The sequence below is a fragment of the Oncorhynchus mykiss genome, chromosome 26, assembly GCF_057628025.1.
Source record: "Oncorhynchus mykiss isolate SJ-2025 chromosome 26, ASM5762802v1, whole genome shotgun sequence".
Taxonomy (NCBI): Eukaryota; Metazoa; Chordata; class Actinopteri; order Salmoniformes; family Salmonidae; genus Oncorhynchus; species Oncorhynchus mykiss.
Genome location: NC_143047.1, coordinates 10578262 through 10592539, shown reverse-complemented (window position 1 = coordinate 10592539; position 14278 = coordinate 10578262). Strand labels below are relative to the sequence as shown.

The window sequence follows — 14278 nt, the reverse complement described above, 5'->3', positions numbered from 1 at the left end:
GTACTGTTGCATCTTGCGGATTGCGTTGGTACATCATTCTATTCTACGTCATTATCGCTCAGACATGTTGTAGGCCTAGGGCTAGACCACTTACACCACTCACGTTCTTCTGTGCTCAGGGGACTAACGTCGCCAAAATTGGACAGCAGCACATACCACAGAGATCACCTTCCCTTCTTCTGTGGTATGTGCCGCGGTCCAATTTTTTTGCCACTTCACATTTCCACAGGCGGCTCCGTCACTGTATAGAAGGCTAAGACCCGAGGCTGTGCTGCCCCGCCTGTGAGGGTTAATAACCAGCCAGCTATCAGTTACAACTTAAAACACGCTGCCACTGTTTTTCTGCGAGGCTCCCACCATTTGAGAGGGGGTTTCTTCCCTGTAATCTGGGTCAGACTATATCTGCTATCAGGGGAAAAGTTTAAATGGACCAGACCACTAATGACCCCCCCCCCCCCCCCCCCCCGTGTGAGCTGGAGAGGAAGTGTGTGCCGTCCAGGTGAATGATATCATCAACATAAATCCAAGAGCAAGAGTCCTGTCCATCAGTACCAGACTCCTGAATCAGTGGACCATGTTTCCCGCTGATTAAGTGTCAGGATTTATGGGATACCTTTTATAAATACTTCCAAACTGTACGGGCATGCTATCAAAAACAGAAAAGGAGGCGCGTAAAAGAGGCCTCTTTCCAGCGACTATCTGCAGTTCTGACAGGTCTGTCCATGTTTTATTATAGAGAGAGAGTCTGGATCCCCACAGAGCCAGATCAGTCTAGCCAGCCAGGAATCCAGCAACCCCTGCACTGGTCTCGGGCCCCAGCCTCAACCAGACAATGCAGGCTTGCCTGCAAGGGCCACTGGCTTCTGTGCAGTATGGGGCATGGTGAGATCAAACACCACGGGGCCTTCTAGCAGCCAACTTTATCTGCCAGCCCAGGATGTCACCAGAGAGATGAATGTTAATGCCTTAAAGAGTTTTGCAGTTCCCCTGCTGCGTCCGTTTCTAATCTCTCTCTCTCTCTACTTTCTTCTGTCCGTCTCTCTCAATGTTCCTTCTGCTTCCCTTTCTATTTACTTGACTCGATTGTTTATTTAGTTTATAGTTTATTTAATGCTCTGAAGAAGATCCCCGTAGGCAGGCTGCAGCTGTAGAGTTACTTACCTGGCTCTTCCTGGGTAGTTGTGGCACGTGCACTAAACAATGGGAGAAACGGGGAGACATCAGCAGGCAGGCCCAGAGCAGGGAGGAGAAGGAGGAGGGGGAGGAGGAGAAGCTCAGAGAGACTGCTGTTTAGAATGGTGCTTGAAGTTCTAACCTGAGGTGCTTTTGGTTGCTGTGCGAGATCTTTCACTGCTTACGTTACACTTGAACAGATTGTTAGTGCAGTAATTTGTCGATCAGATTATGCATCCGATGAAAAGTCAACGTATGCCAGCGAAATGCAAACCCCATACCATGACAGTAAAATGTAACCGCTGCATGAATGCAAAGCCATCCAGTATTTCTCAATATTCCCAACATTTTAAGTTAAAATGTATGGCTGGACACATGCGAGTTATTGAAAGATTCCAGAAATACAAATTACAGCTAAGCCAACATTGAAGCACATATTTTTATTTATATTGCAGTGGAAAAAAAGAGAATATAAATCTGAACCGGTGCTTTGCTAGACGGGTCGTGTTTCTCTCCTCAAAATTGCAGTTTAGCCTTCTCTCTTATTTATCAGAGCTGGGTTTGAAGGGAAATGAAAGGTCTGACAGAAGGGCAGTAGGAGTGGCTGGTCGGCACCGGAGCTTCAGAACTCGACTGAGTCAGCTGTCCGTCCTCCTTGCCCCTGGTCATGTGGTTGTCAGAGCAGTCATTTGCGCTAAATCTCCCTTTGCCCCAAAATGCCAAGACACAGTCTATTTTCGAGGCAGGCTGCTTTCATCAGAGGCTGAGAATGATCCAGAGATACCAGAAGACCGCAACTAGTGGAGACACTGAGTGTAGCATCCTGTCCCAGGGGAGGCCAGGGGAGAGGAAAGTTGGGCTAAGGGGTTAACTGAAGGTGAGAGTCGGGTGTATACGGTTAGCCTCATACTGTATGGAGGAAACCCTGCAGTGTTTAAGTATGTTGTACACAAATCAAACCACAAAAGTATTAATCGCATACTTCGTAAACAACAGGTGTTGACTCACAGTGAAATGCTTACTTATGGGCGGGCCCTTCCCAACAATGCAGAGAGAGATGAAAAAATGTAGAAATAATAGAAAAGTAAAACACGCAATGATAAAAGTAACAATAGTTACACAATTAGTAACAATGACTTGGCTATATACACGGGGTACCAGTATTGAGTTGATGTGTAGGGGGACGGGGTCATTGAGGTAGATATGTACATACGACTAGGAATAAAGGGACAGATAATAAACAGTGGCAGCAGCGTATGTGATGAGTAAAAAAAGTATGTGCAGAAATTGTCAATGCAGGTCATTTGGCTAGCTATTTAGCAGTCTTATGTCTTGGGGGTTAGAAGCTGTTCAGGGTCCTGTTGGTTCCAGACTTGGTGCATCGGTACAGTTTGCCGTGCGGTAGCAGAGAGAACAGTCTATGACTTGGGTGGCAGGAGGTTTTGACCATTTTTAGGGCCTTCCTCTGACACCGCTTGGTATAGAGGTCCGGGGTGGCTGGGAGGTCTGCCCCAGGGATGTAATGTTTATGTTAAGATTCTCGTGTGTGTGCTGCGTGCATAGACTGATGCTGTTACCGCACATCTGCAGTATGTTTGTGTGAGTGTGGGTGCATGTGTATATACCTGTATGTGTGTGCGTGTGTCTCTGTCCTTCCTGTGGGCACAGAGTAGAGAGTGATGGCTGTGTTTAGACCCAAAATAAATGTAGGAAATCTGTGGTTCCTTGCTGTGATTAGGGATCTGCGTCATGTGGTTGACACGCTTATGACAGAGGTTAGGAGCGGAAAGTATACAGCCAAATCATCTGTTTGGATAGGTTCCCTGCTGACTGTGCTGAGTACAGCAGTTATTCTGCAGAGTGTGTGTGTATGTGACTGTGAGATCACGTGCAGGTTTATGAGTCACTCTAAGAGGTTTACCACCATTCTGTTTCGCATAATTCAGTCACTCTTTTTCGAGGAGCGTTTGTTGGTTTGCTACATGGGCTGACACGTCTCTCTCTCCATTTCTCTCCTCAGCTGGACGACAGGGAACTGGGGGCCCTGCAGTCAGTCCTGTGGGGGCGGCCAACAGACACGTCACATCCAGTGCTTGCGTAAGGTGACGTACCAGCGAGAGGAGGTGGTGGCTCACTCCCTGTGCCCCGTCATCTCCCCGGCCCAGGTGCTGCCTTGCCACAACCAGGCTTGCCCACCTGAGTGGAGCTCTGGGGTCTGGTCACAGGTAGGCCACACTGCACGACATGCCCACATACTGCCATTACATTTTGAAAAAATGATAATTTGATAATATAGGACTTTGAGATATGTCAGGTAACGCTGCAATTAATAAGCGAATGTCTGTGGTGGCCTATTGCATGGAGAAAACACTTCCCCGCCCTCTGCTGGACACAGGGTTAATTGCATACTCACTGGCCTGAGAACAGTACTATATAACAGAACTATTTCAATATTATCATCATTAATCACGCATCATTATTGTGAGTCCCTCAGTTTTAGAGTTGGCTAGGCAAAACTGACATGGCTGGATTTATAGAGGCTATGATACCTAGTCATGATCAGCGACTTTGTTCTCCGTCTGAGCCGGTGGTGACTGGGATCTCCACCTGCTGTTTCTGTAAACGCCTGTCTGTCAGTGATACCGCAGAGACCCTGAGGGACGTTTTCTCTTCACTGCATTGTCTGACGTATATGTTTTTTTTTTATCAAGCAGTGCACAGTATATGGTACAAATAAAATGACATTCCCTTATGCAATAATTTGAACATACCTGACCTACGCTGTTATGTTCCACTGTTTTTCAGAGTTCTCGGGCCATCTCAAGATGAGTGTGTGTCTCTTTTGTAGCGATTTAGACACAGGTCATTCGGACTGTAGACAGAGTGCACTTTACTGTGCACTGACTACCTCCCTTGTTGACTACATCCTTCATAGGGCTCAGACACAACTCATTCTGAGCTTGCCTCCCAGTCTGAGTTCAGGCTGAGTTTACCAGACCCTCTGTTCCTCTGCTCTCCTCTCAGTGTTCCAAGTCGTGTGGGCGTGGGATGAGGAAGCGCGGCGTGTTCTGCAGGAGCACTGACCCCGGAGCAAAGGCCGTGGTGGTGCCGGACAGTATGTGTAAGCCACACCTCAAACCCAAGGCCCAAGAGACCTGCGTTCTGCGCCGCTGCCCCAAGAATGACCGGCTGCAGTGGTTCACAACACCCTGGGGCGAGGTAGTGACTCACGGAGACAGACAGACAGACGCACATGCTGTACAAACACACCCACACATACTTTTGTATAACCTTGTACACGCCGACGCACAAAGAACCCAATACATGCATTGAAAATGTCTAGACAGAAATGCATTTGTGACACACATACACATCCAGAGTGCTGATGCTGTGTCCCCTCGTCAGAACAAAGCAAATAGCCTCAATGCCAAATGTAAACTTTACAGACATTCAGACATTCACTTTGTAAGTTAAGCACTGTTGCTATGGCGATGCGGGGTGACCTTGTCTTGTTCGCTCCACTGGGGGACCAGCTGTATTTCTCTCTGAGGGTTCTCACGTCGCCTTATTCTCTCCGCTCTCTTTTTGCTAATGGTGCCCCCTCTGGCCGTTCTCTCCGCAGTGCTCCACATCCTGTGGCCCAGGGGTCAGAAGGAGAGAGCTACGTTGTGGGGAGAGGGATTCACAGGGGGGCTACACAGACTTCCCTATGAGAAGGTGCAGGAACCTTCCCAAACCCTCTGGGGATCTCCAGCAGACCTGCAGCAGGGGGCCGTGCCCAGAGCCTCGACTTGTCGCCCCAGGAAGGACAGCCAGTGCTGTGGTCCTGGGCTGGTACTCTTCTCCTTGGCAGCAGGTACGCATATCCACTCTCCATCCACCCTGCCTGTTCTCCCAGACATGATGGGGATTCATGTTGAATGGATATGGATTTAGTGAAGCATCCTCTCGCTCTCTCTCGCTCTGCTGTTAGGCCCAAAGGGGGTGATATTCATGTATATGTATGTAGTATCTACCAAGGCAACCTCTTACAGTCTGACATGTGACTTCCCCTTGATCAGCGGGCCTGTGATGTCTGTATGCACGTAGGCTCTCTCTCTCTCCTCTCCCTAGACATAGCTTGGAGGTAAAGGACATGGTGTATGCATTCGTAATCTACTCTATGCGCAATCCTCAACACCTCTCTCTCTCTCGCTCTCTCGCTCTCTCTCTCTCTCAGTGTTCTGTATCCTGTGGGGGAGGGGTACAGTCCCGTTCTATCCAGTGTCTGAGACAGGGACGTCCTGCAGCTGGATGCCTGAACCACCAGAGACCCGTAACATCCCGGGCCTGCAACACACACTTCTGTCCTGCTCCTCCTGCCCACGTTCCTGCTCCTGCGCCAACGTTCAAAGGTGACCTAATTCAGCCACTCGTAGGAACAATTGTAAAGTTCTGTCTGACATTTCTGCTGGTCTCGCGTCTATTAACACTATCCTCCTGATCCTCTCTCCATCAGGCGAGCAGTCTTGTGTCGACTTCTTCAGCTGGTGTCATCTGGTTCCTCAGCACAGTGTGTGCAATCACAAGTTCTACGGACAGCAGTGCTGCAAGTCCTGCAATGGCAAAAAACCTATAAGATTGGAGGACTCCTTATTCCCATGAGCCTCTAGCTGCAAATTGGAGGGAAATGGCATAATATGCGCTACAACTCTAAAGGACACTGTGGTTCAAAAATACATTTTGGGCCATAATGCATAAGAGAACTGAGGCGCAGTCTTTGTTCCTGGAGTACTTGACTAACAGTGATTAGCGAAATAAAAGAGAATCACCTCCATGTTTGTGGACACGTTGTGCTAACGATGGCAATGCGGGCAAAGACATTCATGCTAAAGCAGCGTCTTCTCATAACTGGAAATACAGTGCAACAAATGATTGCAGGACACTCTCTGTGTAAATGCATGTGTTGTACGCCCAGACGTTGTCAACATCAAAAGAGCTCTAAGAACATCTGCATTTTTAGCTCACAAATGTTTTTGTTTTTTTTATATTTAAAGGCGTCTGGTTTCCGATGACATTTTAAGTTATTATGGCCCACACGTTACTTAGCAGTTGTCAAGTGCACCATGGGCTTTGTGTGCTGCATGTGCACCATGATTCCAGCTCTTTTACATGTAGAGGTATGCCTACCGCGAAAGCTCAGCAGATTCAATCGTTAGACTGTACATCGTATATGTAAAACGTTCAAACTTGATCACAACTCTCACATGCACTTGTCAGGCCTGGTCCCTCTTATCTGTCATGGTTCACAATTGGTGCTTTACTGTGTAACGAGATGCAGCACTTCCAGTACATGTGTACATTCCAGACATCTTCATGTCGTGAATACATGCCTATTTGTGTATGACAAAGTAACATTTGCTTACCCATATTGTAATGTATCCTCCAAGTGTCTTGTGAAAATATTGGTGCAAAGCTGACAGCTGCCGGGATACCGTAGGTTCTTTCCCCCATCCATCATAATGATAAGTAAACATCCTCTGTATATTGGGCCAGCAGCACTGAACCTAGGTCCCTTCACACCGGGTAGATATGATGCCAAATCATTAACTAGCGCTGGGTAGAGCCACAGAGGATCCCCCAGACTACCACCACTCATTAATGAAAATCAATGTCTGCAGGCTAGTAAAGGGAGCTGTGAATGGGGCCGGGTCAGAGAAGATGCTTTCTTTCCTCTGCCTGGCCAGGTGGGAGATGTGGAGAGAAGTGGTGGGCGAGAGTTGGCGGAATAGTTGGGTGGGAGGAGGGGGGTAGCCAGGGTTGAGGTTGTCGACTTTCTCTCGACATACTTTTTCAGAATGCTAATTAGTCACAGAGCCTGGCGTGGTGGGAGCAGACAGGCTTTAGGGGGGAGCAGAGCAGACCAACAAATGCCTCTGAAAAGGACTGCTGCATACCTCCCTCTGTTTACTCTGCCCCTGCTCTCACCATCCAGGCCAGCTCTGTTTGGTTTGTTTGAGAAAATGTCAGCATCCCTCCACTCCCCCTCTCCCTCTCTCGTGACCCCCACCTTCATTTTTAGCATCAGTTAGTGCTATGAAATACTGTAGATCGCAGCTACGTTATGGTAAATCCCATTTGCACTAGTGGCCCTGTGGAAGGCAATGGGATAGCCAATTGTACAGATGGCAAAGGCGACTTACTTCCAGCCAGCAGGGAGAGAAACAGGAAGAGCGTGGCTGGAGTATAGGATGTTGTTTGTTGTCGATCATAAAGATCCTATATCTCCACATGCTCCCCAGAGAGGGATGGCCCCATACAGAGGGAGAGAGGTCTGGTCTGGTCAGGTCAGGGGCACTCATGACCAGGGAGTTGTTTTTCCTCCTCAGCCTTCTCTCCATCAGTGGCTTGGGTTGTAGAGGGAAGGAAAGAGCAAGACTGATATGATTGTGAAGTACATTCCTGAGCGGTGGCAGTGCTGGCCAGGGCTCTCTCTGTCTCTGGTTCTGACCTGCTCACAGCTAACACTGTCATTATCACGGGAGGTTACCGTTCCTTCCAATACCACAGCTTCCTCCTCTGCCTTCACCAGGCCTCAACAGCATCCCAGGAACCTACACTCACAAAAGGGTCAAAGATGGCCTCTTGACTGTTCCCTCTGCTTTTCCTGCTATACTTCCACGGTCACGTTTATGAACTGGTTTCCACCGGGAATGGCACTCTGTATTATAAAACCACTCAATTAGCCTCCGTTCCCGGTGAATTGTGTGTGTGAATTATCCCTGGTTTAATGGTGTTGAACGAATGCTCTCAAAATAGACGTTCAAATGTCATGTTGGACTGTAGGAGGATATTTGATTTTACGTGCGTTTTTCATCAGCCTTGCATAATTCTACATGTGTTCTTCTTATTTTCCATGTCCTGTACAGTTGTTGTATGCTCTATTGTCTTTTCACCTGCAAAAACAGGAAAAGTGTAATTTATTACCGTTTCACTGGATCTGAGAAACTGAACACATTTTGGTTGAGAGGGGAGCTGCTTGTAATATAGAGCATGATCAGTGTAATATTTCTTACTTTTTCTCAATGTTTTATAATAAAACTATGACAAGATTTATTCCCCCTACCTCTCCGATGCTCCTGATACTTTTGTGTCACACTCAGCGGGAGGGATGATTGGGTATAATCAACACGTTTCTCTCAATCCAACCTGAATCATGATGGCAGGAATCCCCCCTCATTTCCACTGCACGCTTACAGTCCTACTGAGAGGCAGGCAGGACAGGGTGAATTATAAACACCTAGCGGATCAGTGCAACCATTTTGTAGATTTTCAGGGGTAGTGATGGAGTTGGAGGTTTTTCGGCTATATTCTTCACTCAGTTCATGGGAGGATGTATGCCTTGTCATGGCCCTGTGAATAACAGGCCCCTCTGTTTCATCCATGATCACCAGCCCGCTCTCTGTCAAATCCATCCTCCCCAAACACTCACAACACCACCCACATACAGTCCTGTCACAGCGTTACAGTGCACCCTTTGGTTACTTCTCCTCATTGTGTACTTCAGTTAATTTATTTAGAAATACACCGTAGAGATGATTCATTCCAAAGAACATGGTGCTGTATCTCTTTATATACTCTGTCAGCATCCAAACGGGTCTAAAAAGAACCTGAAAAACGACAGTCTTTTTCTTACTTTCATATTGAGCATTGAGTTAGTTGTCGTGGGTGTTTCTCAAGGCAGTGGAGCACAAGTTGCCATCTGACCAACTCCGGCTAAGTGGTAAGTTGGTGGTAACCCCCACACTCCACAATCCTTCAGCCTCATTCAGGCAGTCACCTCTGAGCTCCCTGTGAGGTGAAGCTTTGGAGAGCTGCGTACTTCTGACAGTCACTCTAATCACATTTCAACAGAGCTCTGTCCGTAAGCGTCTCCTTTTCTATGTGAGAGTGATCTCTCTGTGTCTCCCAGCGCCCAGGCTACGGGCAGACTTCAATTGAAGTGAGAACTGTCATATTTCAATGCCACCTCTTCCATCTACAATGTCTGACAGAGTTCACTGAGCACGTACTTGTGTGTGCACATGTACGCACGCACACACACACACACACACACACACACACACACACACACACACACACACGCACACACACACACACATACACACATTCTTCTCTTATACACACATTCTCAGACAGGGTGTGTGGATATTGTCTGATATTCCCAGTGGGGTTATTTCAGGGGGATTAGGGCATCAGATGGGTTTAGATCTGTGTGATTGTGCAGGGGCCCAGGCACACGCCTCATTTGTTGCTGTCAGGTGAAGTTGCCCATTTTTTTTCTGTAATTTCAAGATGGCAGGTTCCATCGCCCCATTTGTCACTGGCAAAGATTTCTCGGATTATCGTCTCAAAGGAACTGACAGCTTCTCACCCGCCTTTATGCCGCCATCACATCGACTGAATCAGAAGCCAGCACAGACCCCCCCCCCCCCAACACCCCTCTAGCCTTTCACCCCCACCCTCCCTAGTACCCTCCAAATCCAGACCTGAGCCCTGACTCCTGAACCTTCACAACTTTGTAGCGGTTGACTCGCAGCATTAACCCTCCTGTCTGAAACGCTACCCGGTTTTGTGGAGTGACACCTATGCTTCACTGCCCTCATAGGGGGATCCAGTGGTATTAGAGTGTCTCGCTGCATTGAGCACAGAAAGACAGGGCTATGAGAGAGCAGCGGAAACCATAGAGCCACCCCATGTAGTGGTAGTCAGTCAGGACTGGCAGATCGGAGTGGATCCAAGAGGCGATCGTCCACATGGAGTGTACACCTCTATAAAGCCGATACACTCTGTTTCTCATGGTTGTCATAGCGAGATGACATGAGATAATAAGGTTAATGTGACTTGGTTTGTGATTTATGGCGTGGTCTTGTATCAATTAAATTGGTTCTATGGCCATGGTTACAAAACCCAATAGGAGCATGTTACATGACACATTTGTTGCCTTGCCTGTATATGACTTTGGATTACGAGCATACTCTATAATATCACAATGAACATCTGAGCACAAGGTTGAAACAATAATTTCTTCAAATGGCAATTAACCAAGCCATTGCTTATAGTAGATTTACAAACTCAAGGCTGAATGTGCATTGATATCCTGAACAGCGACTATGCAATAGTGTCCTAACAGCATCAACAACTACTGTAACTTGAAAGAGACACTAAGTGGCTCTGGATAAGAGCTTCTGCTAAATGACACAAAAAAAATGATGTAAATCTAATGTTATTAACCTAGTTTAATTATCTGGATTCGTAGTGAATCCTTCTCTAGATCAGTTATATTTGATTTCTAACAGACATTTGATATCAACATGAAAGCCAGATGTGTCTATGCCTTCTTTCTGTTTGTGTCCACCCGCTGCACATTCCTCAGAGTACTGTCATTTTCTTTCCACTCCAATCCCATTCAAGCTCATCGATTAAAACGGTTATTTATTGTATTTTGTCCTTTGGGCTATGCATATTATTGATCTGTATGTTTGTGGCGGCCCTCTCTCATCTATCTTCCTTTGAGCGACTCGTTCTCATCATTTTCCCCTTGAAATGTTAGAATTGATTACAATCCACATCCCCGTAGACACCAGCTGCGGCCACCGAGCCGAGCAGAGCACTCTCTGACCTTGAGCAGAGGAAACGGCAGCAAAGTAGAAGCAAAGGATTTGGTCTCTCTCTCTCTCACTCTCTCTCTCTCTCTCTCTCTCTCTCTCTCTCTCTCTCTCTCTCTCTCTCTCTCTCTCTCTCCTTCACTCGTTTTCTCTCTCTCTGGCATTGCCTTCCCTCTCCTGCTCCAAGGCCACACTGCAGAATTTCATGACTCTTAAATTGTCGTAATGTACATTCGGAAGACCTTCCTTTTGACACCTTTGAATTAATCAATGTAATGCTGTGAGCGGATCCATTTCCGCTGTTGTATTTCAAAGTGCTGATGTGTACCCGACTTGTAAGACAGCCCCCCCCCCCCCCCCCCCATCCCTAGAGATGCATGGCTTTGGAGGGCATACATTTATTTTACATAGTAATACAAACGCTGGGGTCACCTACAGTACTGACAACAATGCGTCATTTTGTGGGCACATACGGGTCAGGGCAACCATTTATGATTAAGCACTGGATACATCATTAACGTTGAATCTGACTGTACAGTGAGCAACATTTCCTGTGTAAGGATAAAGAGAAAATGTGGGGACAATGGCACTGACTGCGTTCGGGTGGAGGCCCTCCATTATCAAATATGTCTATTACTTTTCCGTCCACCAGAGGACAATGCTCACCAAAAAACACATTCCCGACAGAGTCCACCACCCCCTCTTCTCAGTAGACCATTTCCTTCGCACAGGGTGACCTGTATTGTCTGAACAATTGATAAATAAGTCAACCAGAGATAAGCTATAAATATTTGAGAAACAAATCACAGATTCTGGTTTTTATTACAGCCATTAAATCAGCTGTCAAAATTTCAAAGATTTCACCAAAGGCATGTTATCTCTGATAGGTTTTACTGTGGATCAGAATTTTCATGGATAACATGCCACCTGTTTGGTATAATATCCATTTGATAATAATAACCTTTGCACACTACTGTACTTTATGCCCCATTAATGTCTGGCCTCTTCTGACAAGCATCTGTATGGAATGTGTTTGTGTGATTCCATTTGATATAAATTCCTAAAACACTGGTTTTAAGAGCACAAGAGCATTCTTGCGCCAAGTGTTACCCCCCGACGAATAAGGGTAAAACGGGCTTCATTTTGGTGTGCCAGTGATCTAATAGGTAAATGGAGCACTACCATGCCCACTAAGGGGAAACATTAGCACGCAAGACAAGAATCACACAAGGCTGACATTTTTTTTTGTGCAAACAAAGCAACAAAGTGTTGTTTTGCAGGGCCAAGGTGCTCTCCGGCGTCATAGCAAAACAAGGAGAGAATGTGTATGTAATTGGCCAAGGTTAGAAACCTCAATACATCATAAAGGGTCTAGCATAGCTTCAAACAAGCAAGCAAAATGACTTGGCTTACTAGTCAAACGCTGTTTCAAAGAGAACCAACCTTAAGCTGGCAAAATTGCATGCCCTACTGTATGTGGTGCATGAACCATGCACTGTTCAACTGTACATATCTTTTAGGTTGATGTATTGCACTATTGATTAAGCTTTGTCATTATTCTTGCACATTTGAACAAGCCTTTAGCTTTGCATCCTTTCTGAACCTCTGCACTCCTCCATTGGAAAACAATGACTTCTGACAAGCCATTCTTCTAAGTATAGAACAATGTGGAACCTGCTTGATGCGGCTTAGGCAGCATCTAAACTAAACCCTAAACCATTGACAGGAGATGCTTTACAACACTTGGAACAGAACAGGAGCTATTTTTATGAGCAGCCTGTGACTCTCTGCGTCTCTGAAGATCCCTCATGCAGACGTGTGATAGGCAGGTATAACTCAAGACAACTCCCTAAGACAGCAGCAGCAAACCATTACCTGAATCTCTGCGGCATCAGAGCTGTCAGATTTGTCACCGAAATGGGGAAAGCGGGAGACGGCGTCCGTGACGGCGTCCTGCGACAGGCGCTCCTCACAGTCAATTCTTTTCACATCACCTCTGGTAAAGTGAGCATGAAAGCAACGAGGTATTGCAGCGCCGCTATTTGCCGACGTTATTACACACAAAACAACTGTCACCAAAAACTAAGGAAACAATTCTGATGGGGCTGCATGCCTTAGCTTAGCCCCTTTTGCTCGGCAAAACGCAAAGCAAATAAAGCATACACACCTCTCATAACTCCTGAATAAATAAACCATATTTACAAATGGATCCGCTTATTAGACATAGCATCAGCGGGTGCCTCTAGCTCCCTATGGTCTACCATCTCACTGGAGCTGACGGAACAGCTGTCAACAACAGTAACAATTACAATAGATATCAGCATAAATTAAGCCAATCAATCAGCCCACCTGCTCCCCTACTTCTCAGAACAACAAAGAATAAACAATCATTAACTTTCTCGCAAGCCAATGTTGCACGGTTTGTTTTGGGGAGGCTCGGGTTTTCCTATATGAGCACCTTGGGGGGAGGTGGAGGGGGTTGGTGGTGAGTAGGCGTGTCTGACTCCGCTGTGGAGAACCAGTTACCCACTTTAATCTTCCTTCTCAGCAGTCCACCAACCCTCAAGGAGCCATTGATACCTTGTCTGTCCCCTGCGATGGCCTCAATTAGTGGAGAATTAAAGTCTCACTCCCTGGATGGGATTCACAGAGGATGGTGGAGCTTAATTACACAAGTTCCTTGCATGCTGTTGTGGAATGATTGCAAGGCAAGCACCCAAATACAGCTATTTAGAGCTTGAAATCAGCAGGAGATATAGATTAGTTATTCAACTAAATCAATGGTAAAGAACCAAAAGAGTTACTTTGTTGTGTCAATTCTTCCTGCTGCCTCCAACGGGACGAGAGAAAGACAAACTGCCGCAAAAGTGATGCGTGTTTGTACGAGGAGCCCACTGTGAGAACTCCACTGTCATTTGTGACATTTTCATAAGGGGATGAGAATAGCAACTCAATTCATAGATCAGTATAATCACAGATGATATCATGCTCCACAACGTATTTCTATGGCAAACCATTACCCACAGTATTAGGCAGGTACAAAATGACACCATTTTTAATCAGAGATCTCAATACAGGCATTATAAGTGGGTGGAATGTTAATGTATCTGTTCTCTCCATGGAACAAAAACCAAAGCACCATTGAGCTTTTTATAAAGTCCAAAGAGCCACTTGTGCTCTGGGAGATGGAAGTGCTTGCTATTCCGGCAGCATCCTTGATCATTGAATCCCCAAGAGCTTTGGTGGTCACTGCATCCTTCCCCATATGTTATTTATGCCTTCTCCTCGAGAAGGTCAGCCTGGAACACAAAGAGGCGCAAGTCACTGAGAGAGAGCAGATACTAGGGGAAGGTGAATGTTGATTTAGACTGTTCAGACCACAAGGGACGATTCTCATTCATCGCCAATCCCTCGGTTGCCGCAGGTTCCCGATTTATAGCTAAGCTTTAATTCATGCC

The 14278-nt window shown here is 46.5% G+C and overlaps 1 protein-coding gene across 1 annotated transcript in view; it reads left to right on the top strand.

The window, feature by feature from the left end:
* adamts18 (ADAM metallopeptidase with thrombospondin type 1 motif, 18) overlaps positions 1-8277 on the top strand; it is a 68080-nt gene extending 59803 nt beyond the window's left edge. Inside the window, exons 19-23 of the mRNA XM_036964090.2 lie at positions 3194-3398; positions 4198-4392; positions 4796-5029; positions 5393-5567; positions 5672-8277. Of these exons, the coding sequence (XP_036819985.2) occupies positions 3194-3398; positions 4198-4392; positions 4796-5029; positions 5393-5567; positions 5672-5817 (955 nt within the window). The 3' untranslated portion in view covers positions 5818-8277. The remainder of the gene's footprint in view (positions 1-3193; positions 3399-4197; positions 4393-4795; positions 5030-5392; positions 5568-5671) is intronic.
* The last annotated feature ends 6001 nt before the right edge of the window (positions 8278-14278 follow it).